The sequence below is a fragment of the Lampris incognitus genome, chromosome 3 (assembly GCF_029633865.1).
Source record: "Lampris incognitus isolate fLamInc1 chromosome 3, fLamInc1.hap2, whole genome shotgun sequence".
NCBI lineage: Eukaryota > Metazoa > Chordata > Actinopteri > Lampriformes > Lampridae > Lampris > Lampris incognitus.
In genome coordinates, this window is record NC_079213.1 from 114,041,332 (window position 1) to 114,069,294 (window position 27,963).

The following is a 27,963-nucleotide window of genomic DNA, read 5'->3' on the forward strand; positions in this document are numbered from 1 at the left end:
AAGCAGATCAGCAAAATTGCTTTGAACCCAGATCAGCATCCATAAAGGAGTTTGTTGAGAATACCGAACAGTGGAATGCCAGACTGGACAGTGGCAATACAAGATGATTCGGGGGAACGTGACTCTACAGACAAAGAGGATGATGTGAAGGCAGATGATAGGGTCTCTCAAATTGTTGTAAGGAGACAGAACTAGAAGTAGACCTGGTTCAACAACTACACGCCACTCAATTGTTTCATAAGCTACTTCCAGGCCTTCAGCACGCATGAAAGAATAAGCAGAACATGCAACATTCATTTCACGTGCTGTGGCACTAAAGAAGAAGCAGGCCCTCAAACTTGAGGCACAGATGAAAGCAAAAAGGGAGCAACTGGAAGTAGACAGCAATTGCAGAGTCCAGTGCAAGGCTTACAGTGTTTGAAGAACATGAAAACACGAAAGATGGCATGAGGTTATTACATGTCAAAGAAGTTGCCTAATATCATCCTGAAGGAAGAGATTTTTTGAGGATTGTCCACCTTCTCGTGTGAGGATTGTCAACCTTCTCATCCATCTTTGGGAAGGAAAGTTATGCCAGATCCAGCCATGTTGATGCAGCCCACAGGAAGGTGAGATACACGGAGATCAACCAGACAATGACAGTAACCAGCTAACTGGAAGAAATAACAGTGATTTCTATGCAGTTATACAGAGACAAAGTGTAATCACTAAAATGTTTGTCAAGCAGCAGAACATGTCTCACTTACCACATTAAACTGGCTGCAGATCAAGCTTGAGGATGGTAAGACACTGAATGCCTATTCTCTCTTCCTGATGGGCTGAAAGAATGCTATGGATGACCTTGAGTTTATGGACGAAATGGACAACCCTACCAACACACGAGGAATCATTTTGAATCTGCTTTACAAACTGTCTGAGAAGTGGAGAATGATGGCATTTGAGATCAAGACAGAGGATTAAGGTGTGCAAGGTTCTCGGATTTAGTTGAGTTCACAGAGAAACAAGCAAAGGTAACCATGGACCCTTTATTTTGAGACATATTGGAAAGTCTTCCAGCCGCAGAGGGAAAGGATAAATTGGTCAAAATGAAGTCTCTGAAGAAAAGAGGCCAGGGAGGGAGCAGCTTTTCTAAAGACGTCACTATGGCTGCTGAAGAAAGAACCCAAAATGCAACAGCTAAGAACAGCAGCATAGCTAAAGCTGTTAATGCATTTCAGAAACCCTGTGCATTCTGCCAGAAAGAAAAAAAAATCACACTCTCACTGTATGCAGTAAGATCAAGAAACTATCAAGTGGGGAGAGAATACGTTTCTTGAAGTCTAAAGGTCTTTGGATGCCTTATACAGGGGCAAATTAGCATAGACTGCAAAAAGAGAATAGAGTGTCAGACATGCACTCAACGTCACCCAGACACAGCCTACATATGACAATAAAGACAGTGTTGTACCAGACAAAAATGAAGAAATCAACACTGAGAACAAAGAACTCTCCACTGCATGTGTATCACAGGATATATACTGGGGCCAGAGAAGAGGGGTGAGTGCTAGCTGTGCTGCAAGTAAACATTTAAGTCACCGAAGAGCAAGAGACATATGGAGACATACACTTTTAATGATTCTGGCAGAACTGCGACCTTTTGCACTGAAGACCCCCAAAGACAGCTGAACCTCAGAGGAAAGAATACTATAATAACTGAACTAAACAACTATTTAGATACAAATATCTCGCCCGAAATATCACCTCTCATTCTAAGGGACTGTGCTAAGGCTTATATTAGAGGTCGCATTATCTCATTTACAAGTGTGGAAAAAAAGAGTAGGGAAGCAAAACAACATGACTTAGAAGACAAAATAAGACAGTTTGAGCAACAACATAAAAGAACACCATCCTCCAATCTACTTAATGAGCTCAAACAAGCACGAAGAGATCTAAATAGCCTAATCACCAAAAAGATTGAGGGCAACTTAAGGTTCACCAATCAAAAATACTATGAAAATGGTAACAGGGCAAGTAGATTGTTAGCATTAAGACTTAAAAAACAGCAATCAGCCAATGTAGTACAGAAATGAAAGGCCTAATAGCTCAACACTTACAAAACCAGATGAGATTTCAGAGTCTTTTGCAGAATTTTATAAATCCCTATACAAAAACACAGACTCTTGCACAGATGATAAAGAGTTAGCACAGTTTTTGAAAGACATCAAAATAAAAGAGCTACCTGAGACCATGGCAAAAGACTTGGATGAACCAATTAAGGAATGGGAAATACAACAGGTAATCTCTACACTGAAAAACAATAATGCCCCAGACCAGATGGGTATATTAATGAATTTTATAAAATTTTTAAAGAGGCAGTATCACCTTTACTATTAAAAGCTTACCACCATGCGCTACCATCTGGATCCATGGCCCCCTCCTGGAGGGAGACGACAATAGTTGTAATACATAAGGAAGGCAAGGAACCCACCAAATGCCAATCATATAGGCCTATTTCACTACTGAATGGAGACCTGCGTATACTAACAGCTATTCTATCGAGACGCGTCAATAAAATTATCACAGAAATTATTCATCCTGATCAGACCTGGTTTACCACAGGAAGATACTATGGGGACAATATCAGAAGACTTAAATTTAATGGCTCATCCGAAAGTCAAGGAGGGGGAAGCAAGGATATTATCCCTTGATGCCCAGAAGGCATTCGATCAAGTATCCTGGCAATACTTGCTTCAAACACTGAAACGATTCCAATTTGGCCCTAATTTCAAAAAGCGGATACAAATACTATAATCTCATCCACAAGCTGCTGTTAAAGTAAATGGGGCTCTGTCAAACCGATTTGCCCTAGAACGTGGCTGCAGACAGGGCTGCTCTTTATCACCCCTGCTGTTCGATGTTAGTATTGAACCACTAGCACAACTTATCAGAGATGACAATAACATAAAGGGACTGACAATAAATGAAGAACACAAATTATCCTTATACGCAGATGATGTGCTTTTATATATAGCCGAACCTACAACAACAATCCCACAGTTAAAGGATCTCATTTCAACATATGAGTACTTCTCTGGTTATACAGTAAATTTGGACAAAACAATGGCAATGGATATAAGTGGTAGAATTCCTAAAGCGGTCAAACTCCAGAGTGGGTTTAAATGGCCTAAAGATGGCATTAAATATCTCGGTATTCAAATCCCCCATCGCTAGGAAAGTTATATGATGCAAATTACAAACACATAATTCATAATATCAGTAAGGATTTGGACCAGTGGTCAACACTTCCCCTGTCTCTGTTGGGCCGTATTGAGAGTATATGCATGAATGTGCTACCTAAGCTTCTCTATCAATTTCATATGATACCTATTGATATTCCTAAATCTATATTTGATAAATTAGACAGGCTCATTTCAAAATTTATATGGCAAGGAAAACGACCAAGAATTAGACTAAAAACATTACAGCTATCAAAACTGCACGGAGGGCTCAAACTCCCGAATCTAAGATATTATTTTTGGGCTGCACAGTTAAAACCTTTAACAATATGGATTCAGGATCTTACATGTACTCGTTGCCTTAACATAGAAAAAAGCTTGTGTGTGAAACCCCTACAGACTTTGCCTTCCAAGATGTCCCCTTACAAGAAACTCAAATGGGTGAATGGACTAGAGTTACACTAAAAATCTGGAGGAAAATAAAACTGTCATTTGGATTGCCTAAAGTAATTTCTGCACCAACTAGTATTGGATTTATAAAGGATTTTGTACCCTCCCATATATACGCAGATTTAGAAAATGGTCAGAACATGGTCTCAGTAATCTACATCAACTTCATAAGGATGGCATCCTTAAATCATTTTAACAGCTAAGAGAGGAGTTTATGCTTCCTAACACAGATTTTTTTCAGGTATTTACAATTAAGAGACTTTTTAACGAAACATGAAGAGTGGGATCGCGTGTTGGTGCCCACTCCAATTGAAGAGTTCCTGATAAAAACAAACTGTATTGTTTTTTGTGTTGTTATTTGTTTATAAAAATTTTTTTTTCAAAAGGTTTGGTGTATTTGATGTATGCTTGTAATTCCGAAGGATTTGATTGAACAAGGTCCTATCTATGCACTTCTTGTGACATAATAAGGGGCATGTTCTCCCCATGTCTGCGTGGGTTTCCTCTGGGTGCTCCAGTTTCCTCCGATCATCAAAAGACATGCATGTTAGGGTTAATACTCCTGTCTGTGCCCCTGACAAAGGCAATGGAAAGAAGAACTGGAGTTGGTCCCCAGGCGCTGCAGCTGCCCACTGTTCCTATACAACAGGATGGGGTCAAATGCAGAGAACAAATTCACTGTAAGAATACAATTCGTTGTAAGAACACAGTGACAAAATAAAGTGGCTTTCTTTCTTCGTCTAATAAATCAGATTTCCATACCGGATTGGCCGAGGCCCGGGTTACCAACGACCGCCACTGGTACTGTTGGCCAGCAGGGTGTCGGTGGAAACTATGCTACTGTTGGGAGAAGAAAGAGAGGGGGAAGGCATGTGCAGAGGCAGCGGGAGAGGAGGAAGGGTAAGAGTGTGGAGGTGAGAGTCGGAACTTTGAACGTTGGCACTATGACTGGTAAATGGAGAGAGCTGGCTGATATGATGGAAAGAAGAAAGGTAGGCATACTGTATGTGCAAGAGACCAGGTGGAAGGGGAGTAAGGCCAGGAGTATCGGGGGTGATTCTGAAGGAAGAGTATGTCAAGAGTGTGCTGGAGGTGAAGAGTGTCAGACAGAGTGATGAGTATGAAGCTGGAAATCGAAGGTGTGTTAATGAATGTTATCAGCGCATATGCCCCACAAGTTGGGTGTGAGATGGAAGAGAAAGAATAATTCTGGAGTGAGTTGGACGAAGGGGTGGAGAGTGTACCCAAGGAGGAGAGAGTGGTGATTGGAGCAGACTTCGATGGGCATGTTGGTGAAGGGAACAGAGTTGATGAGGAGGTGATGGGCAGGTATGGTGTCAAGGAGAGGAATGTGGAAAGACAGATGGTGGTGGACTTTGCAAAAAGGATGGAAATGGCTGTGGTGAATACATATTTCAAAAAGAGGGAGGAACATGGGGTGATGTGTAAGAGTGGAGGAAAGTGAACACAGGTGGACTTTATCTTATGTAGGAGGTGCGATCTGAAAGGGATTGGAGACTGCAAGGTGATGACAGAGGAGAACGTAGCTAGGCAGCATCGGATGGTGGTCTGTAGGATGACTTTGGAGACCAAGAAGAGGAAGCGAGTGAAGGCAGAGCCAAGGATCAAATGGTGGAAGTTGAAGAAGGAAGACTGTTGTGTGGAGTTCAGGCAGGAGTTAAGACAGGCACTGGGTGGTAGTGAAGAGTTGCCAGATGGCTGGGCAACCACTGCAGAAATAGTGAGGGAGACAGCTAGGAAGGTACTTGGTGTGTCATCAGAACAGAGGAAGGAAAACGAGGAGACTTGGTGGTGGAATGAGGAAGTACAGCAGAGTATACAGAGGAAGAGGTTGGCAAAAAAGAAGTGGGATAATCAGAGAGATGAAGAAAGCAGACAGGAGTACAAGAAGATGCAGCATAAAGCAAAGAGAGAGGTGGCAAAGGCAAAGGAAAATGGTGAGTTGTATGAGAGGTTAGATGCTAAGGAAGGAGAAAAGGACTCATTTGGGTCCAGCCCTAATAAAAGAAAAATGGGAATCGGAGTTCAACATAAGAAATTCAGATGGTGAATGACAAAACATGTGGAAAATACATCAAACATCCACCAATTCACCGATATGGAGGGAATTCTCTTCGAAAAATTTGATCAGGTTTTTTTTTTTTTTTAATCACACTGAAGGTGAAAAGCAAACATTTAAACATAAATCTACCATGCTAGAGAGAGTGTGGCGTATTAGATGCCGATCACTCAACTATATTTTGGAAATGCCACAATTAACATTTTGGAAAATGGTACACAAAATTTGCAAATGACACTAGGATATAGCACTATGAGCTACATCAGCGGTCGGGAACCTATGGCTCGCGAGCCATATATGGCTCTTCCGGTGACGGCATATGGCTCCCAGACAATTTTGAGTTGAAAATTATTTTTTTTTCAAAAAAATCAGTTTGGAACTGATTTTAAAATACTTGTGATATTTCTTAATAATACTGTGTCATTTTAAAGTAAACAGAAATTAGTTTTGAAGATAAATTTCACGGGTCACGGGTCACCCGTGGGTCGGGTCGGGAACCAATGGCTCGCGAGCATGTCCGGGTCATTGTAAAGGTGAAGAAATCAATTTTATCAGATAGCCAACTAGTTTATCCGCTTCAACCCTTGTAACGGAAAAGATGGCGAAAAGAAAAAAAGACGATGATTACCGTGCATTCCAGGCTGCGTGGACAGAGGAATTTGCATTTGTGGAGAGAGCAGGATCTGCGGTATGTCTAATATGCAATGATAAAATTGCATCGATGAAACGGTCAAATATAAAGCGGCACTTCGATACGCACCATGCTTCATTTGCATCGAAATATCCAGCGGGGGACAGCAGGAAAAGGGCATGCGAGGAGCTACAGCGGAGAGTGCAGACGAGTCAGCAGCAACTACGTGTGTGGACCAAGCAAGGTGACGGGAATTCCGCTAGCTTTGCGGGGGCTTTGGCAATAGTAAGGAATGGAAAGTCATTCACAGATGGCGAGTATGCCAAAACATTCATGCTTGATGTGGCCAATAAACTGTTTGATGACTTCCCAAATAAAGACAAGATAATCAAACGAATAAAAGACATGCCCATGTCAGCAAGAACTGTGCACGATCGTAGCATCATGATGGCAAATCAAGTCGAGGAAACACAACTTAAGGACATAAACGCCGGGACATACTTTTCTCTCGCGTTAGATGAGTCAACAGACGTTAGCCATCTATCTCAGTGCAGTATTATTGCCAGGTATGCTGCAGGTGACACACTGCGTGAGGAAAGCTTGGCTGTTTTGCCAATGAAAGGGACAACAAGAGGAGAGGATTTATTCATGTCTTTCATGGAGTTTGCTAAAGAAAAAAAACTACCGATGGATAAACTTATTTCTGTCTGTACTGATGGTGCACCCTGTATGTTGGGGAAGAACAAAGGATTTGTAGCGCTTCTCCGTGAACATGAAAAGAGAGCCATCCTAAGTTTTCATTGCATCCTGCACCAGGAGGCGCTTTGCGCTCAGACGTGTGGCCAGGAGCTTGGCGAGGTGATGTCTCTGGTCATTCGAGTGGTCAACTTTATTGTTGCCCGAGCTTTAAATGATCGCCAGTTTAAAGCTCTGTTAGAAGAAGTTGGGAATCATTATCCCGGTCTGCTTTTACACAGCAACGTGCGTTGGTTGTCAAGGGGGAAGGTGCTCAGCCGTTTTGCAGCTTGCCTGAGTGAAATCCGGACTTTTCTTGAAATGAAAGGCGTCAAGCATCCTGAGCTAGACAACACTGACTGGCTCCTGCAGTTTCACTATCTCGTGGACATAACTGGCCATCTGAACCAGCTCAATGTGAAAATGCAAGGTATTGCAAATACAATCTCATCCCTTCAACAAGCAGTGTTTGCATTTGAAAGCAAGCTGGAAGTCTTTCTCAGGGACATTGAAACAGGTCGTCTTCTGCACTTTGAAAGACTGCAACAATTTAGAGATGCATGCTTAGCAAGTGACTCCACTCAACATCTGGATCTCCAGCAGCTAGCTGGCTTTACGTTCAATCTCCTGCAGTCATTCAAAGCACGTTTTGGAGAATTTCGTACGCGCACTGGTCTTTTCAAGTTCATCACTCATCCACATGAGTGTGCAGTGGACAAAATCGACCTGACATGCATCCCCGGGGTCTCTATCGGAGACTTTGAGCTGGAAGTTGCTGACCTGAAGGCATCAGACATGTGGATGAGTAAGTTCAAGTCACTTAATGGAGAGTTGGAAAGTCTTGCGCGACAGCGAGCAGAGCTGGCGAGGGAACACAAGTGGACAGAAATTAAAAATCTTCAACCTGAAGACCAGCTGATTCTTAAAACTTGGAACGAGCTTCCTGTGACATACCACACAATGCAGCGTGTGAGTATTGCCGTATTGACCATGTTTGGCTCTACATATGCATGTGAACAGTCTTTCTCGCATATGAGGAACATTAAGACCAACCTACGCTCACGTTTAACTGATGGAAGCCTCAACGCCTGCATGAAGCTCAACCTCACCACGTATGAACCAGACTACAAGGCCATCAGCAAAACCATGCAGCACCAGAAGTCGCATTAAAAGTAAGACATATTTAATTTATTATACGTTAAAAATACTATATGGCTCTCAATGAAATATATTTAGAAATATTTGGCTTTTATGGCTCTCCCAGTCAAAAAGGTTCCCGACCCCTGAGCTACATGGTACTCTGTTTCATTTTACTGAAGAAAATGTACGAATAGGGGATAAGTATCTGATCAAATTATTATTAGCAGCTAGTAAAAAGGCTATCACAAGGAAATGGGGTGAAGTGGATCCCCCTACCCAGGTACCCAGGGAGACTAGATAGAAATAGTAGAGGAAATCTATATAATGGAAAAACTGACACATGGTTTGAGATTGCAAGATGCACAGCTGGGAGAACAGCAGGAGAAACTGACATTATTCAGGACCCAAAACAGTAACGAAGACTACGAAAAGGACAACTGAGTTAGTTGATGAAACTGTGAGACTGGATGGACCACCAAAACTGTAACTCCCAAACATTCAAACCATCCATTGTGAAGGGAGAGTTCAGATACGAGCCAATCAAATTTAACAGGATTGAAAATTCATCCCCTGCTCGGCTCCCGAGACCAAACTCCATGCCGTGTAAAGCCAAGTTCACGCTACACTAGGGGCCTAAGAAAATATCGATACACTTGAGTATCACGAGATTATCTTTTGTGATACTGTATCGATTCTCAAAACCACTGTATCGATTTTAATTGTTTATATGTAAAGGTTTGTGATAAACATTTTGTGTTGTGTGTAACCCCACGACCGCTAGACAACAGTGTTGTAATCTATCTTCAGCCATCTGACTCTTCCACTCCAACCCAACAACGTAAACCAAGACAGGAATTAGCATAAGCACAAAGAACACATGCCTATGAAATTGCAATATATCACCTTTCTTACAGTATCACAATATATCATGATATATTGAATCGTAAGCCCTGTATCGTGATACGTATCGTATCACCAGATTCTCGCCAATACACAGCCCTACACTACACAACTTTCAAAGTTGTCAGATCGCTGTACTGTTCACACCACACAACCTGCTGTCTTGTAATCGGGAATCTTGAAGTAGTTGTGGTTTTCACACTACATGACTGAGCGGCGACAGGGGGTCACACACTTCAAGGTCTTTCACCAGCAGGAATCCCCGACAAGTCTGTCTGGTCTCCAAACTATGTTTTGTCACGAAAACACATGCCAGAAGTGACACGGTGAATCACACAATACATTCAATGTGTTTACACGCGCAGTTGAGTCGCGCTACGGTTATAGCTCGATTGGGCCATGTAATTGGACTACTGTCGTTGTCCCGGTATACAAGAACCGGGGGAGAATCAATTTATTGATGGAAGTATGTCTGACCCCGGTATGGTAGGTGGCGATATGCCCCCTTTCAGCTGGTTGCTATTGGGCCTTCTTCCGGTGACCTATTGCGTCACATACCAAACTTTCTTAAATAGTTCGCCATTCCGCGTTCTCCTTCCATTCATGTATTTCAGGATATTCATCTCCTTCAGCTGACACAACATAAAGTTTGTCTCCTCGTCTGTCCAGAAATGTATGGTTCTTACTCTAGCACTCACCATGTTGATACTGTTGATACTACACTGTTCCACTGCCGGGTGAAAGACTGTCGTGAGAACTACGGATCATGCGCTGAACGCCTAGGCCAGTTCGGGGACGGTTGAAGCATATACATGCCAGAGTAAATCCATCCCTAACCGCATTATCTAGGTGTGTTAGTCCCACTTCCAGAAATTCAATTTAGTACGATTTCAGTCAAACTAACACAATAAATCCACTTTTTCTAACGTCATGTAAAAGTACTGAATGTGCGAGACAGGATTGTTTTTCTTCCAAAAACGGATGCCCGCCAGAAACGAGTGCTCCAAGTCGTTCATGCGCTGATGTGCAGCGATAAAACAGAGAAGAAAATGGATGAAAGGATGGACTGGGACGCGCGGGCAGCAAGGTTCGACTGTTCTGCAGAGAGATGCACTTTATGCATATTCTTGCTACACTTCAAGAACTTTATTGTTGTGCTTGCAAAGAAATTGCAGTTGTGTCAACCTCAATGGAGCATTCAAAGAATAAATAAGACATAAGAGGTAAGAAATAGAAAGTGTCCGAAATAGAAAGTAGAGTCTAAACAACATAAGTACAAAATATAAGCAGTATAAAATACAATACAGTTAACATATGTTACATAAGTGTGTGTGCGTGTGTATACGTTTTTCACGTTTTGTACTGCAGTGCCTTTTAAGGACTTTGCAATTTGAAAAGTGCTATACAAATAATAATAACTTTATTTACATAGCACTTTTCTGAGACAATGCCACAAAGCACTTCACAAAAAACAAAACCAGACAAGGAAAAAGCAAAAATAAAAACAAATATCAAACATTTGTAAAAGCTTTGATGAAAAGAAACGTTTTAAGACAAATAAAGATCATTACTGTTATTGCGGTTGTTACTGATTCAACAGCTTTGCTACAGAATGTCTTGTGGAGTTCCAAGATACAGTGTATACAAGCTGCTTAACATACTTTGTGGCGTGATCGTTTCAGTTGCATGTTCAGACACACTACTTTCTGTAAACTTGCAAACATTTACTGAAAACGTAACAGTAAAGATGAGTAAAATAAATATGAACTTGTGTGACACAAAAAAGGAGCAGTGTACTACTCAGTTTAAAATGTGGCATCGTACGCATATATAACACCTGCTCTCAAAAACAAGATGGATGCTAACGTGTCGCCACACTGCTGTACGTGTGGCAACTACCTTCACTGTTTGTGGTCATGCGTAAAGCTACAAAGCTACTGGTCTGGTATTGTGGATTAACTCTGTTTTATTTTTGCTGTTCCAATAGAGTTAAATCCTATGTGTTTCCTTCTTGGTCTTCCAGATGGTCATATCATAAATATCAAACACAGGAGGCTGTTCAGTCTATTGACTTTTGCCACTAGGAAGAATATTATTCTCTTTTGGATCAAGGATGTCGCTCCAATAAAAGTCGTAGCACAATCTTATAATGGAGTGTATTCCCAATGAGTACACCTCATGTATTCCTCACTCCTCACTGGATGCCTTCGGTAAAGTTCGGGACCCTTACTTGAAACATATTTGAGCTAAACTGTCATCTTCCATATTACAAGGGTTTCCTAGACCGGCCTAGCCTGTCCCTGTACCTTTTCTATTGCAAAACCAGTTTTCCTGTAGTCTTGCTATTTGTTTCCACATTTACTTATTTGATGTTGCCTTTCTCTGTTGTAGGGGGTGGTGAGGATGGGGGATGGAGATGTTGCCCACTATTTTTTATTTACTTACTCATTTTGTCATGTCGTGTCTGAGCTGTTGTGTCTTGTGTTGTATACGAAAATGTAATAAAGATATTCTAAAAAAAAAGAAAAGGAGTAGTGTAGCAATTTCACTACATTGGAAAAAAAATCAATTCACCAATATTAAAAAAAAATTAAATCAACTACTGATAATGTAAACTAAACTGCTTAAACACAGCTTTTCACTGCTGATCATTGGCTGTAGCTCGTCGCCGCCCTCACTGCCAGTCACACGTTTCACACTACAGGATTTGGACTCCCAGACAGGTCCAGATTTTTAGCTCCGCTAGGTATCTGGGATGCATCTGTGATGCAGCGGCCAGCCTCTCGGCTCGACTTTTGAACAGTTCGCACGTAGCACTCGCACGCCGAACCAACTAACACAACAACTAAGCAAGTCATACAATCCCTGGGGTCTTGTCACATCTTGACTACTGCCCAGCGATCTGGTCAAAAGCATCTAAACAAGAACTAAATAAAACCCAGCTTAGAGCTGCAAGACTCACTCTGCATTGCTCAATTAGAAACAGTGTTGAAAGAATGCATAAAGAATTTTCATGGATGAGAGTCAATGAGAGACTAGCTTGTAGCCTGATTCGATTTATGAAAAACATGTATACGCTATGTAAACCTGTTTGCCTCTCCTCTCAGCTGTTGCTTACTAGTGAGGGTCATGACTATGGCACTAGACATGTCGGGAACTAAACCGGCACCCCCACTTCAACCCTTGGGTTGTTGTGAGGAGGGTGTGTGGACGCCCAGCAAGACTAAAAACAAAACCTGTCAAAGGCTGGATGAATTCCTCTGTGAGCCAACGGCCATCCAAACCTGGAGAGGAGACAGGGACCACCAGGTACTCCCCCTACTGACACACAATGATGATGCAACCAAACTCAATCACCATACCGGATCAGGGAACGGTGGAAGAGACTTGTTGAGTCATCAGCTGTGCTCCCTACGACCTCCATAGGTTACGGAACTGATGATGATGACGACGATGAAACCCAGAACTGATGCCTTAAAAAAAAGACTAATGTACAGGGCAATTACCTATTGGAATGGACTTCAACAACATTTGGCTTCAATTACCAGCAGATTTGGATTCAAGAAGAGGCTGAGAAAATACGTAATGCACAAAGAGATTGCTTTAGATTAGGTCTCTTTTTTATGTCTGTTTACTGTACTCTATTCTGTTATGAGTTATGTCTGCTTTATTTCAATTCATCTTTTTTTCTCTCATTTACGGTAATGTTTTTGTCTAACTGGGTATGACGGCTACATAGGATTTCGTGTAGTGCTCAAAGCTGTTTGATAAGTCTAGTTTTGTGTGACGTTTCTGGTTGTTGCTGTTACACTGATGTATATGTTCTGTTTTTGCTTGTTGGCTTTTAAAGTAAGTATCGCACTGTTTGTTAGACCCCGTGAAGAACAGTGGCTGCTGCGGCAGTGATGTATGGGGATCTGAAATAAAGAATTCATTTCATTATGTACGGGGCTCATGGTAATGCACAGCTTCAGAGAGAAACTGGCAATTCATGATCACACACAACTCAATGTACACATCCCGAGACTGAGAAGGAGCAGGGAGAAGAGCATCTTACTCTGCCTGCCCCTTACTCACACACACACACACACACACACACACACACACACACACACACACACACACACACACGACAGACTGGATGGTCTGTCAGTCAGTTACTCAACAACGAATACTCACAGCAACACGAGAAACGTAAAAGCATCAAGAAGCCACACACCATAGTTCCCCATTACCTGACGACTCCATGTTGTCTCGTTACTCTTCCCCTATACAATCTCTTGAACCGGGAGATAGTCACCCAACCCTTTAGACCCTTCTCTGAGGAAATCCACGCCACATACTGAAATACACATCTGCTTTACAGCAGTAGAGCGTAAAGGACGCGATGTGCCCCCGGCCCGGGGCTTTGGTCGGGGGTGGGGGGGGCTCGGGGCTAGAACGGTGGACGGGCAGAACTAGCTAACCGGCTCGCTTGCTGTCTGGCTAAGCACATCGAGCGGGTCTAGAACAACAAAGACTGAATTACACCTCGCTTATCCCCGTCCTAACGCGCCGAACAGGGGGCCAGTCGAGGTCAGGACACCGCAAACCTGCGTTATATTCGCTGTTAGTGAGACGAGGCGTCGGTTAGCCGACCCACGGAGCGAAGCCATAACGTCTTGATCCCGGGAAAGACAGCAGCCAGGCAGCCGGCCAGCCGGCCAGGCAGCCGGCCAGTCAGGCAGCCGGGCACCGCACACGACCCGACGCTTCAGCTCGGCCGAACCACCCGGCAACACTCACCTGTCGGTCCCATGTTCCTGACAATTGCACCACGGCGTCCGTTGCGGTCTGTGTAGCTCGGCGTTTGAAAGCTCTGCGGTGCCGTGTCCACACGGGGAGGGTCGGTTCAGCCGGGCGCGTCAGCAGACGTCATCAATCGGCGACTGAAACCGCTAATCGCAAGCCGCAAAGCTAACGTCGGGTCGGGAGGAGGAACAAAGTACAACACAACAACGCGCTAACTCGTACCCGAACCTCCCGAACAGCTGGTAGGAAAACGTCGTGTACGTTGGAAGGTTGATTGTCTTCTGCGAAGTTAAGAGTTCGCTTTCCGGCTTAGTCAGCAGCTTCTCAGCCGGGTCGACAGCTAATTAACGGTTAGCTTTCCGGCTACGTTGCTCGCGAGCAGTTTACGGCTTTTGTCGCTATGCTAACTGTCTCACTTTGCTAATTTGATCCTCGCATCAATTCCACGCTGAGTCTTGGTGAAGACCATGCTATGTTATTTATGCTGAACCCTGGTTAACCTGGGCCCCAGCAACGGCTGATAGCATGGCTGTGGAAAGAGCACAACGTTGGCTACTAGCTGCCATGTCTCCAAATAGGCAGCCCGGGTTGCCGGAATACTCCATAAGCTAACATGTCAGGGGTTGCTTAAATCAATCAATCAATCAATCAAGTTTCATTTTATATAACTCTTTTTTTAAATCATACATCCACCCTTATAACTTACGTCACTTTTTTTATTAAATCTGCAGCTGTACTAATAACTATTGTTCATGTGCACAGCCACTGACGTTAGCATGACACGCTAGTGGGTTCAAGATCAGCGCTTATGTCACCTCCAGGATCTTTTCCATCACACCACTTAGGCAGGAGTAACAGCTTCTGAGAACATTCTGGAACGTTTACGAGCCACAGTTTACACACTATACAAATCAGGGAAACTGGTTTCCCCTTCTCTAGGAGCCTTCAGTAGGGGAACTTAACTAAACTTAATTGTGTTCAGTATATGACAGATGTCCACTGTGTTGGCTTATTGCACTTCTGTCACTTCCCAGGTCTTTCCCATCACACTGCGTAGAGAGGGCCGTGCCTCACAATGACAGACACAAAACGTCTTGCATTCTCCATCATCCAGTTCCTACATGACCAGCTTCAGTCCGGGGACCTCTCCTCGGATGCCCAGGAGAGTTTAGAAGGTGACTGCTGTCTGCATACCAAGTGGAATCGGTTTGATTTTTTTTCCCTGATGTACAATAAAATCACACAAGGTTATGACTGGGACAGTAGAGATACTGGGTGGGAGAACATTATACATAGTTTCTGGATCTTTTATCCTCAACAAAAGTCACAGTGGTGGAATTAGATGTGATTACATTTCTAATGCCACAGAAACGTGACTGTCAGCTTCAAGCAGTTGATCCCAGTATTGCTGTTAAATTTAATTTGGAAGTAAACCTACAAACCTAAAACCACCCTTTAACTGATAATCTTAAAAAACAAGTTTTAAAATAGAAATTAATACTGTAGGGCTATACAGGCTAAATAAAACCTTCAACGGCAGGGAAAGTGCTCAACAAACAATGAGCAAAATAATCCACATTATATATCTGGATATAGATTATATCCAGATTAATCTGGATTTTATATATATATATATATATATATATATATATATATATATATATATGTATATATATAATCCAGTGAGTCAAGTGAATTCTTTATGAGACAGTACAAGCCTTTTTCATGCCATAAGCAATCATCAGCTGTCATTTGACAGTTTTGCTCCATATTTGTTGCCTACCATTGAGTGTTTTTTTAACAAAGTTTTATATATATATGCGGTACGGTTGCCCGTGGCCCAGTGATTAGCGCTGTCGCCCCACAGCAAGAAGATCCTGGGTTCGAACCCCAGGGTTGTCCAACCTTGGGATCATCCCAGGTTGTCCTCTGTGTGGAGTTTGCATGTTCTTCCAGTGTCTGCGGTGGGTTTTCTCCGGGTGCTCCGGTTGCCCCCACCATAAAAAAAAAAAAGAAAGAAAAGAAATGCATGTTAGGGTTAATACGCCTGTCTGTGCCCCTGACCGAGGCATGGCAAGACGAACTGGAGTTGGTCCCTAGGCGCTGCATGGTGGCTGCCCACTGTTCCCAGCTACACAGCTAGGATGGGTTAAATGCAGAAGAAGAATTTCCCCGAGGGGATTAATAAAGTATATCCAAAATAATAATAATAATAATAATAATGTGACTTTTATTGTCATTACTGTTAATCTGAGACTAGTATGTTTTGATCCAGTGCTATATGGGTCCACTGATGAATAAAGCGTCTTGTTTTTTAGTTGCTGTCCAGTGTTTGGAGACAGCATTTGAAGTGTCAACTAATGACCAGAATCTAGCTGTCCCCCAGACGTTACCAGAGATCTTCACTGCTGCCACATCCCAGGTACACTCCAGTTAGTAACTAATAATAATAATAATAATACATTTTATTTGTGGGCACCTTTCAGAGCACTTAAGGACACCTTACAGAACACAGTTAAAAATATATTGAATATAAATAGTGTATATTTGCTATTCATTCCAGAATTATTCTTAAAAGGCTTAAGGTATTGTTTATAAATTAAAGATAGATTTAAAGCTCCCCAGTCTTATTCATTATAAACAACAAATAAGTTGTAACTGTTAGTGATACTAAATGCAATTATTACTTTAAGCATATGATGATCACTTTGCTAAATTTGTGCAATATTGTGTGCTAATCAGGTCTTAACAGCCCCCTCTGTCATGTTAAAGATTGTAATTCATAGTAACCTTACATGTGCTGTTTTGATGGTAGTATCCAGCCCCTCCTGAAGTTAAGATCGACACAAGCCCAGACACCCCCACAGAGGAAGAGATAGCTGAGGCGGAGCAACTCAAAACCGACGGTAAGACCAGTTTGGCATTTCAGGAAAGAGGTTTTCAATCAACGAGACAGTGGTGGGGGAATTCAGATGTCCTTCAGACATTTTGAATTCTTAGCAGCTACGTATGTTGTTTCTAATGAGAAGAAGAAATCTGAACGCCATTTGATTACCCACTGAAGTTCCTTAAATGGCAGACTAAATAGTTACATTCAGATTCTGTCAGTATTTTGCAGGTGATTAGTGATAATTTACTTTCCTGTGTCTTGATTTTTAAATGCCCATTATACAGTTGTCATAATGACTACAAGTTTAAGATTATGCCAGCTATTTCTTAACAGAGCTCAAGACGATTCTTTGAGTTAAAGCCCAATAATGGGGCCTGCCTTCAAGTTCTTGACCATTAAGGTTTTTTTCTCCACACTAGGCAATGATCAAATGAAAGTGGAGAATTTTCAAGCAGCTGTGGAATTCTACTCCAAGGCTATCGTCATAAACCCCCAGAATGCGGTCTACTACTGCAACAGGTACTGGTCACCTGGACCACCATGCTCCCTTCCCACAGCTCAGTAGTTGGGTAATGAATGGTTTCCAGGTTTTAAAAGTTTGAAACGTTGAATCACAAAGTCAGGGCAAGTAACCTCCACTATCTGCATCAACCCACACCTGAAAATCAATTTGAAAAGTATGGAAGTTTCCTCTATTAAGACCTGGAGGGAGCCTGTACTTTAATAGTGTTTTTTACGGTTAATGGGAGTCCATGTGGATTTTGACTGTGTCCTCTGTAGGGCCGCAGCTTATAGCAAACTGGGGAACTATGCTGGAGCCGTGCAGGACTGTGAACTGGCCATTGGGATTGACCCCAACTACAGCAAAGCATACGGACGAATGGGGTGAGGATGACCGATTTCCCCTGTGGAGATGTAGTCTGATATGTGGCTGGTACTGGACCATCCCTTCTTTAGTTTTTCATTATATTTGGTATATTTAAGAGTAATTAAAAACAAAGTTATTCCACAAAGACTTAAATTGTTCAAAAAGAAGGTAAGAATCTTTAATTGGGCCTCCTTGGTGATGAATGAAAATATGCTCTTTTTCATCCCTGCTTCACAGTGGTTAAGCATTCATATCTGAGAACTTACTGGTAAAACCACAGGTTCTAGTTACTGGTCACTGGGAATAGGCCAGTTTAACTACAGTCTGTTTCTGTAGCAATCAGAATTTCTCTACTCCTTTCTAGCCTGTTTTTCCCAACTGTCCAACTGATTTTATTGATCAGTGTCACGTCACCATGGTAAATGGATTAGGCAGGCTCTAGCTACCGAAGGTGTGAGCAATAGAAGTGTGTCTGTTGATGGTTTCTCTATCAAGTTGAAAGTTTGGTCCTCCATACAGTTGAATTCATAGAGGACACTTGAGAAGGGTGGATTATGGTTTTAATAAAGGAATAAAAACTTTTTGTTCTCCAGTCGCTCAGGATAACAGTTCCCCAACAACAGACTTGAACTGTTTCCCTTTCTGTTAGCTATGTCGTTTTACTAATCTAACATTATCTATGGTACATTACGTCAAAGCTCTCTGTTGATTTTATTGGCTTGCTGGATGTGAGGAAGTTGAGACTATTGCTAAGTTTAGCTCTATTGCACAGCATGTCCCTTTTAACTTGTCATTGACTTGTCGTTGTGTTTGGGGCTTTCTGCAGATTGGCTCTCGCCAGTCTGAACAAACACACAGAGGCAGTGAGCTATTATAAGAAAGCTCTGGAACTGGACCCTGACAACGAGACCTACAAGTCAAACCTGAAGATTGCTGAGCAGAAAATGGAGACCCCCAGCCCAGTAAGCTGTTCACACAGAACCAAGCTCAATAACACAGGGCAGAGAGGACACTAAAGAAAGACACATTAAATACGGTCTAAACCACTAATGAATAGAAAAAAATATATAGGAAGTATGGATCTCTACGAAGGTAGTTCATTCCAATAAATGCTTTATTTCAAAACATGATAATCAGCAATAGGATGTTTTTTCACATTAATGGAAATTATTTACTGTGTTCAATCAATCAAAAAATTAGAATATTGTGGAAAAGTTCATTATTTTCCGTAATTTAATTCAAAAAGTGAAACTTTCATATATTCTAGATTCATTACACAAAATGAAATATGGCAAGCCTTTTTTGTTTTAATCTTGATGATTACGGCTTACAGCTCGTGAAAATCAAAAATCCAGTATCTCAAAATATTAGAATATTACAGAAGACCAATAAAAAAAAAAAAAGGATTTATAATACAGAAATGTCGACCTTCTGAAAAGTATGTTCATTTATGCACTCAATACTTGGTTGGTCGGGGCTCCTTTTGCACGAATTACTGCATCAATGCGGCGTGGCATGGAGGCAATCAGCCTGTGGCACTGCTGAGGTGTTATGGAAACCCAGGTTGCTTTGATAGCGGCCTTCAGCTCATCTGCATTGTTGGGTCTGGTGTCTCTCATCTTCCTGTTGACAATGGTTCGGGTCGGGTGAGTTGGCTGGCCAGTCAAGCACAGTAATACCATGGTAGTTCTGGCACCGTGGGCAGGTGCCAAGTCCTGCTGGAAAATGAAATTAGCATCTCCATAAAGCTTGTCAGCAGACGGAAGCATGAAGTGCTCTAAAATCTCCTGGTAGACGGCTGCGTTGACTCTGGGCTTGATGAAACACAGTGGAGCAACACCAGCAGATGACATGGCACCCCAAATCATCACTGACTGTGGGAACTTCACACTGGACTTCAAGCAGCTTGGATTCTGTGCCACTCCACTCTTCCTCCAGACTCTGGGACCTTAATTTCCAAATAAAATGCAACATTTACTTTCATCTGAAAAGAGGACTTTGGACTACTGACCAACGGTCCAGTTCTTTTTCTCCTTGGCCCAGGTAAGACACTTCTGACGTCTCTGGTTCAGAAGTTGCTTGACACTAGGAATGCGACACTTGTAGCCCAGTTCCTGGGCACGTCTGTGCGTGGTGGCTCTTGATGCACTGACTCCAGCCTCAGTCCACTTCTTGTGAACCTCCCCCAAGTTCTTGAATCGGCCTTGCTTGACAATCCTTTCAAGGCTGCCGTCATCCCTGTTGCTTGTGCACCTTTTCCTACCACACTTTTCCCTTCCGGTCAACTTTTCATGGATATGTTTTGATACAGCACTCTGCCAACAGCCAGCCCTTTCAGCAATGACCTTCTGTGGCTTATGGGGTATTGTCAAGAGGAAGATGAGAGACACCAGACCCAACAATGCAGATGAGCTGAAGGCCACTATCAAAGCAACCTGGGCTTCCATAACACCTCAACAGTGCCACAGGCTGATTGCCTCCATGACACGCCACATTGATGCAGTAATTCGTGCAAAAGGAGCCCTGACCAAGTATTGAGTACATAAATGAACATACTTTTCAGAAGGTTGACATTTCTGTATTATAAATCCTTTTTTGGATTGGTCTTCTGTAATTTTATTTTTATTTCTAGTTTTTCCCCTTATCCCACCCGATTAACCCAATGGCATATGGCCGGAACTCTTGTCGAATAACTCGCCTGGCTCACGTTTCCACAGGAAGGAGATAGTCGTAATACCAGCTTCCTTCAAACTTGTGTCAGTTGCTCTCGCTATTTATGACGCTGAAGCCTCACATGGATTGCATCACCTTCAAGCCGCGAAGAAGACGTAGGGAGAATGCTTTCAGTTGCTTGGCTGCAGGCGCCCCGGATGGGCCAGAGGGGTCGCTGGAGAATGACGAGTCCCCGAACACTACACCGATCTACACCCACTATCCCTCGGGTAAGGGTGGCCTAATGAATGCCTTACTCCGTAGACGCTCTGGCCGTGACCGGTTACGGCGAGTCTGGGATACGAACCTCCCAGCCACATGACGAGAGGACTGCAAGAACGGCGGTTTATTCCGCTCGGCCGTCAGAGCGGCTGGTCTTCTGTAATATTCTAATATTTTGAGATGCTGGATATTAGATTTTCATGAGCTGTAAGCTGTAATCATCAAGATTAAAACAAAAAAGGCTTGACATATTTCACGTTATGTGTAATGAATATAGAATATATAAAAGTTTCACTTTTTGAATTAAATTACGGAAAATAATGAACTTTTCCGCAATATTCTAATTTTCTAAGATGCACCTGTATATGGCGCTTTTCTAGCTGTTGAAAGATTTCACAACTCCTTGTGGTCTGTTTTCTCTTCCAGACAGCAGGAATGGGAGGAGTGGATCTGGCAGGCTTGTTAAGCAACCCTGGCTTTATGAATATGGTGAGATCCAGTCACACATCTCCTTCCCTTCAAAATAGACATGACATTAGGCATTAGTTGACACTTTAATCTCAAATGATTAAAATTACAGGGTAACCATCTTAAATACGGCTGTCAGTCTGTAACCCTGACCTCTACACCAGGGGTCCCCAAACTTTTTTGCACCGCGGTTTAATATTGACAATATTCTGGCGGACCGGGGGAGGGACGGGGTGGGTTAATAACAACCAGAATATAGGTTAGGCTTCTAAGTCAATAGTATTATAACATTTAAACTTTAAATGTTCACCGGTCGCAGTAAAGCTGTATTTTAGGTACCACTCATCGTATTACTCACCTTTTATCTCCCCTACCTCTTCCGAAGAAACTTTCAAGCGACGTTCGTTTTTTACGGTACTCATGGTAGCTAGCTAGCTGCTAGTAGCGAGCTGACTGAGTGCGTCTCTGAGTTATGAAGTTGGTTACCATTGGTCTGCGAATGCCACATGAATGAGTGATAAAATTACATCATTATACACACTTCAAGTATCCGTTTCAAATTAAAAGCCCTCTAGCATTACACGGTCCCCAGGCTTTTATTTGAATATTGTATATCATATTATTTCCTCAAAAGCTTTCAATTTACCAGTCAATCTTCATTCCAACCCTCACCTATGGCCATGAGCTTCGGGTAGTGAGCGAAAGGGTGAGATCGCGGATACAAGCGGCTGAAATGAGGTTCCTCCGTTGGGTGTCTGGGCTCAGCCTTAGAGATAGGGTAGATAGGCTCTACTCCGAGCTCCCTCTGGCTGTCTGGAGGCAGCTCGGAGTAGAGCCGCTGCTTCTTCACATCAAAAGGAGCCAGTTGAGGTGGTTCGGGCATCTGATTAGGATGCCTCCTGGGTGCCTTCCTTTGGAGGTTTTCCGGGCACGTCCAACTGGGAGGAGACCGCGGGGTAGACCCAGAACTCGCTGGAGGGACTACATGTCCAGTCTGGCCTGGGAATGCCTTGGGATCCCCCAGGAGGAGCTGGAGGGCGTTGCTGAGAAGAGGGATGTCTGGAGTGCCCTACTTAGCTTGCTGCCACCGCGACCCGACCCCGGAGAAGCGGTGATGATGAATGAATGAATGAATATTATTTCCTTACGGCCCCGGTAGCAAATGCTTTGCGGCTCGACGCCGGTCCGTGACCCGGTGGTTGAGGACCCCTGCTCTAGACCACCTTGTTACTGTCAGTGGATGGTTTGATTCAGATAATCCTCCACTTAAGTACCAACACAGTTGCAATAACAGCCACGGCATTCGATATGCTAGTAATACCCTTTTCCCACTAGCCAAAAATGTCCGCCTTTGGTCAACGGAAAAAGGCGGATGTTAGTGGGTTTTTTTGGCCAGTGGGAAAAGGGTAGTAGTGACTGGCCGCTGAGGGACAGTATTGGCCAAAAGTTCAGCCGCTGCCAGTTTACCTGTGCTAACATTAAAATAAATATGAAGGCAAAGGTCAATGCAACCAGTGTTTTACTGACAACTGAAGATAAACTGATTTGTTTTTGAGCTGAGTTCTAAACTTTTTCCTCCTTAAAATTGGTTTTGACATTTGTAATATTGAAATTAAATCTTATCTTACTTTTGTTCGCACTAATCTGTCTGCATAAGAAGAGCAGCTAATGACTAGAAATGTGAAAATGTCTGCCTTCTTAAAAATTAAATTAAAACTGTCGTCTTCTTTAATCCCAGGCATCCTCTTTGATGAACAACCCACAAGTACAGCAACTGTAAGTTTATTTCAAGTTCTCCATTCCCACGTGTTTACTTTAGAACTGAAGCAAAGATCAGAGTCCTGAAACCTACAGGGATGTCAGCACTTCAGAGCTCCTTCTCGAAAGGAGACATGATAGGGTTTTTTAAATTGAATGCACCAGATGAGGTTTTTAGTCATACAAACTCAACAGATTTGGACATTCTTGTTCTGTGAAATAAAATCAGTCATGAAATCTTGTTGTTGGGAGTTATGAAGCATTTTTCTAGTATATATAAAAAGGCACGTTGCCAACAAATAGCTAACAGACACAAAAGAACTCACAGTGGAGATCACTTCCAGGTTGAGCCTCCTACAGACTGTGGTTTCAGCAGTCCTGTAAGTTTATTGCAGGCCACCCTGTGTGATGTGGATCTAATAAACCTGGTACGACATCAAGTTTGTATGTAGACTGTACGATGACAACACTACTGAATCACAGGCTACGACGCAAGTCCATGAAAACGTCATCAGCGTGCGTGCCGCATCAGCATGCGTCATCAATCTTCGCCGCTGGTAGAGCAACATGACGCCAAGCAGGACTCCAGTCCTTTCAATAGTCACCGCAGCTCATTTTGTTGAATCCATGGCATTTGGGCCCCAGATGCTAACAGTCCGTTTGTTTTTGTTTAGCGCCAGCAAAGATTGTGCATGGCGTTGATCAGTGCGTCATTTCGTGCTGCATTCCTATTGGTTGGTTAGTAGACGTAGGTCATTGCATCAGTCACATTGTGAGATGGTCGTCCTACATTTCTGACACCGTTGTGTCCCAGGTTGTCTTCGGTCACAAGACCGTAATAACAGCTGTCTTTGAACCTGTCTCACAGCGATGTAGGACCACCATTTTGGAGCTACGACCAAAGATATCACCACGTTTAGTCCTCTTTCATCTGACACGGCCCACATCACACAGTCTGTAGGAGGCTTTAGTCACCAAAAAAAAAAAACTGCTCAATTCACCATCTATTTCCTGTCTTGTTTAGGATGTCGGGGATGATGTCAGGAGCTTACGGTCCAATGGGAGCAGCAGGAGCCACTGGGGGAGGGGCCGGGGGAGCTGCAGCTGGCCCCGGGGACATCTCTGGACTCATCCAAGCGTACGTGTCCCCGCTAAGACCTTTTTCTGTTTATCCATGTTGGTGTGGTCAGCCACATGTTGGGGAATTTAACCTGTTTCCTGCAGCAGATAGCGGACCATCGTTTTGAGCTGCTGGTCTGGCGAGGTGTGGGCTGCACCAGTTTCTGTGACCAGCAAATGAAAACATTGTCGAGGCGTTCGGGTAGCATAGCGGTCTATTCCGTTACCTACCACCATGGGGATCTCCGGTTCGAATCCCCGTGTTACCTCCGGCTTGGTTGGGCGTCCCGACAGATACAATTGGCCGTTTCTGCGGGTGGGAAGCCAGATGTGGGTATATGTCCTGGTTGCTGCACTAGCACTTCCTCTGGTTGGTCGGGGTGCCTGTTCAAGGGGGGGGGGGGGACTGGGGGGAATAGCGTGATCCTCCCACACGCTACGTCCCCCTGGCGAAACTCCTCACTGTCAGGTGAAAAGAAGCAGCTGGTGACTCCACATGTATCGGAGGAGGCATGTGGTATTCTGCAGCCCTCCCCGGGTCGGCAGAGGGGGTGAAGCAGAGACCGGAACACCTCGGAAAAGTGGGGTAATTGGCCAAGAACAATTGGGGGAACCCCCCCCCCAAAAAAAGAAAACATTGTCACCTCAGTTGTCCATAGGACGAAGAAGATTGGGGTTTCAGCAGCTCATCAGTTGACTCAGAAGGGATGTTGGACAACAGTGAGGAACATTAAAATGGGAAACAACATCAAATGAAACATTGCCGACTGGTAAACGTGACTTATTTTCAGACAAGACGAGAGACGTCCCGCCATTATGAATGAAGACCTCCGCTTGTAGCACAGAGCTTGTTGTTGGTGCTGAAAGGAAGGTTGTTAAGCACTCATGATAAACATGATAGCTCCATGTACCCGGTGATCCTTTAAAGCTGAGCGAAGCAGAAAGCTTCATTCACCTTAAATGATGTAGAAAAGTTTATTGCAAGATATTCAAGGTTCTGCCCTGACCGGGGGGAAGGTTATGTGAGTCGTGGCCATAATCTGTTATATGACGAGCGACCAGGACGGTGTCTTGAAGGTTGGCCCTCAGATCAGACGTGTCTGTTGTGTTGGGTTGTTTTCCAGAGGTCAGCAGTTCGCCCAGCAGATGCAGCAGCAGAATCCTGAACTCATCGAACAGCTGAGGAGTCAGATCCGCAGTCGGACGCCCAGTGCCAGCAACGAGGAGCAGCCATGACAGACATGAGTCTAGTGAGTTCACAGTAGACACGAGGCTTTGTCTGTAAACTGAACCGGTAATGACCGTCAGATAAATGCTGCGGCCGGTGAGCTTTCTGTGCCAGCTGCTTTGACAATTAACAAACCATCATCAGGAAATTCCTCTTCATTTTCATAGGGCTGCAAGAAAATATCCATACACTCAAGTATCACCATATTATCTTTTGTGATACTGTGTCGATTCTCAAAACCACTGTATCGATTTTTAATTGTTTACATGTAAAGGTTGGTGACAAACATGTTGTGTTGTGTGTAACCCCACGACCGCTAGACAACAGTGTTGTACTCTATCTTCAGCCATGTGACTCTTCCACTCCAACCCAACAACGTAAACTGAGACAGGAAGTAGCATAAGCACAAAGAACACAGGCCTATGACATCACAATATATTGAGTATCGTGATACGTATCGTATCGCCAGATTCTCGCCAGTACACAGCCTTACATTTTAAACATTCCTTAAATATTTCTTAGATATTTCCTGCCCCAAGCATCAAATGTTGTTTTATGCTCTAATTGAAAAAATTTGATTTTAACTATGACAATGTGTTGTGTTTTCTCTCAGGTTCTACGGAGGTGTGTGTATGTGTATGTGTGTGTGTGTGTGTGTGTGTGTATGTGTGTGTGCGTGTGTGTGTGCGTGTGTGTGGAGAGCGAGCTGAGACAGGCTGGCCTTCCTTCTGATTTGTGTTGGTGAAACTCTGGGAACATAAGGAAGCTGTCCATCACTGAATGAACTGCTGCGTGAGTGGTCTCCCGAACCAGCTACAGTCAAGAAAACAGATCGGCCACAATAACCCAGATTTACTGCTGCTCAGTGTCATTTTGGGAAGAAAAATCAAAGTTTGGTATCACAATAATTCAATAATTGGAAACTGTATTCTTTGAGACACTGAAGCTCATCCCATCTCCAGCCACGGAGACAGAACAGCAGCTCACATCACTAACTCACTTTTCAAGAAAAGCTGATGTTTGACATAAGATTTGAACTACATATTTGCAAAGTACTGAGTCACTTTGTTTATTAACAAAACCACACAGTGCATTCTTCCCTGTTTCTGATTACCCCTTCTGTATGCAGAGCGGCTGTGGTTTGACTGCAGCGCTTCATGCAGCGTAGCGGGTTGTTGAATACTACAAATGAAACTAATTCTCACCAGAGAGCCGCGTGTCCTCCTTCAGTCACGGCCCCCTGGACCTCCTGCAGTCACGTCACAAAGGCTTCATCAGTGATGCTCACAACACACACAGTTTAGTCAAACCTAACCTAAAAGCATCTATTTGTACAGACACAGTAGGGTGGTGTGTAGTGAACTGTGGACAGTATGGGAATTAAAGGAAACTTTCAACATTTTTGAACTCCTGTAGATTTCTTGGTTTCAGTGTGTGCACATCTTCATCTGACTTTCACATCAGACACGATCTACTGACATGCTCTGGCTTTGCAACACATGGGGGCGACATTGCCACATCTGAGGTTTAAGATACTTGGTTGAACTGGCGTCAGGGTTTAAAACACCTGACTTGACAATATACCCTTCATAACCGAGTTGTTAAACATAAACCAACTTAAGGAGTCGTGGAAAAGTCCTTTGGTCAGTCTGTTTTTGGAGACAGTAGTCACATCTTCCACTCAAAATAAAGTAAGAATTATTTTGTATACAACTAAATAATACAGATTCTATTTAACTCAAATTAGACTGCGCTTGTCCAATACAAGTTGCAATCAGTCATACCAAAGTTCTTTGGTCAAATACCATTTCTGTGCGCATGGCAGAAACAAGCAGCAGTCTGTTAGTCTGAGTGATAAAAAGAGACAGCTTGGGCTTTCTGCAGCTGTGCTCTGTTTTACATCAAGAAGTTAGTGACTCAGGTTAATCTACGGACTTAATAGATTATAGCTGTTTATAAATTACAGCTCTGCCTTCACCACTATCACCCCCGCCAAACTAACCACCAAACTCCTCTCCCTTGGCCTCAACCCCTCCCTCTGTAACTGGACCCTGGACTTCCTGACCAACAGACCTCAGTCTGTTAGGTTAGGTGACCACACCTCCTTCACCCTGACCCTCAGCACAGGTGCCCCTCAAGGCTGTGTTCTGAGCCCCCTCCTTTTCTCCCTCTTTACCCTCGACTGCCTGCCAACTCACCCTTCAAATGTTATAGTTTAAGTTTGCAGATGACACCACAGTCATTGGCCGTATCACCAACAATGACGAGACGGCCTACAGAGACGAGATTCAGCACCTCACGTCATGGTGTACTACCAACAATCTTGTCCTCAATGTGCAGAAGACGAAGGAGCTGATTGTGGACTTCAGGAGGTCTAGAAGCGGCAGCCACTCCCCCATACACATCAATGGGGTGGAAGTGGAGCATGTTTCCAGCTTTAAATTCCTTGGAGTCCACATCAGCGAGGACCTTTCCTGGACATTAAACACCCAGGCCCTTGTGAAAAAGGCCCAACAACGCCTGCATTTCCTGAGGAGGCTGAGGAGGGCCCGTCTATCCCCCAAAATTCTCCCCAACTTCTACCACTGCACCATAGAGAGCATCCTGACCATCTGCATCTCAGTGTGGTACGGCAGCTGCACCTCAGTAGACCAGAAAGCTCTGCAGCGGGTCGTCAAGGCGGCCCAGCATATCACCGGTACCCAGCTCCCAGCCATAAAAGACATTTATCACAAACGCTGCCTTCGAAGGGGTCT

General features: G+C 43.5%; 2 protein-coding genes across 3 annotated transcripts in view; one reads left to right on the forward strand and one right to left on the reverse strand.

Moving 5' to 3' along the window:
• Nucleotides 1–14,019, reverse strand: part of thop1 (thimet oligopeptidase 1) — a 50,934-nt gene extending 36,915 nt beyond the window's left edge. Inside the window, exon 1 of the mRNA XM_056276622.1 lies at nucleotides 13,937–14,019. Within this exon, the coding sequence (XP_056132597.1) occupies nucleotides 13,937–13,949 (13 nt within the window). The 5' untranslated portion in view covers nucleotides 13,950–14,019. The remainder of the gene's footprint in view (nucleotides 1–13,936) is intronic.
• Nucleotides 14,020–14,079: 60 nt separating this feature from the next.
• Nucleotides 14,080–26,600, forward strand: sgta (small glutamine rich tetratricopeptide repeat co-chaperone alpha). Of its 2 annotated transcripts, none has more exons than XM_056276658.1 (12): nucleotides 14,080–14,184; nucleotides 14,977–15,117; nucleotides 16,261–16,364; nucleotides 16,758–16,848; nucleotides 17,252–17,351; nucleotides 17,613–17,717; nucleotides 18,527–18,662; nucleotides 21,061–21,123; nucleotides 22,841–22,878; nucleotides 23,885–23,998; nucleotides 25,104–25,229; nucleotides 25,821–26,600. In XM_056276658.1, the coding sequence occupies exons 2-11, from the start codon at nucleotides 15,018–15,020 to the stop codon at nucleotides 25,213–25,215; spliced, it is 963 nt and encodes a 320-aa protein (XP_056132633.1). In that variant the 5' UTR covers nucleotides 14,080–14,184; nucleotides 14,977–15,017; the 3' UTR covers nucleotides 25,216–25,229; nucleotides 25,821–26,600. The 2 variants fall into 2 exon arrangements, with proteins under 2 accessions (XP_056132633.1, XP_056132634.1); XM_056276659.1 differs by having other exon boundaries at nucleotides 14,096–14,199.
• Nucleotides 26,601–27,963: the final 1,363 nt, after the last annotated feature.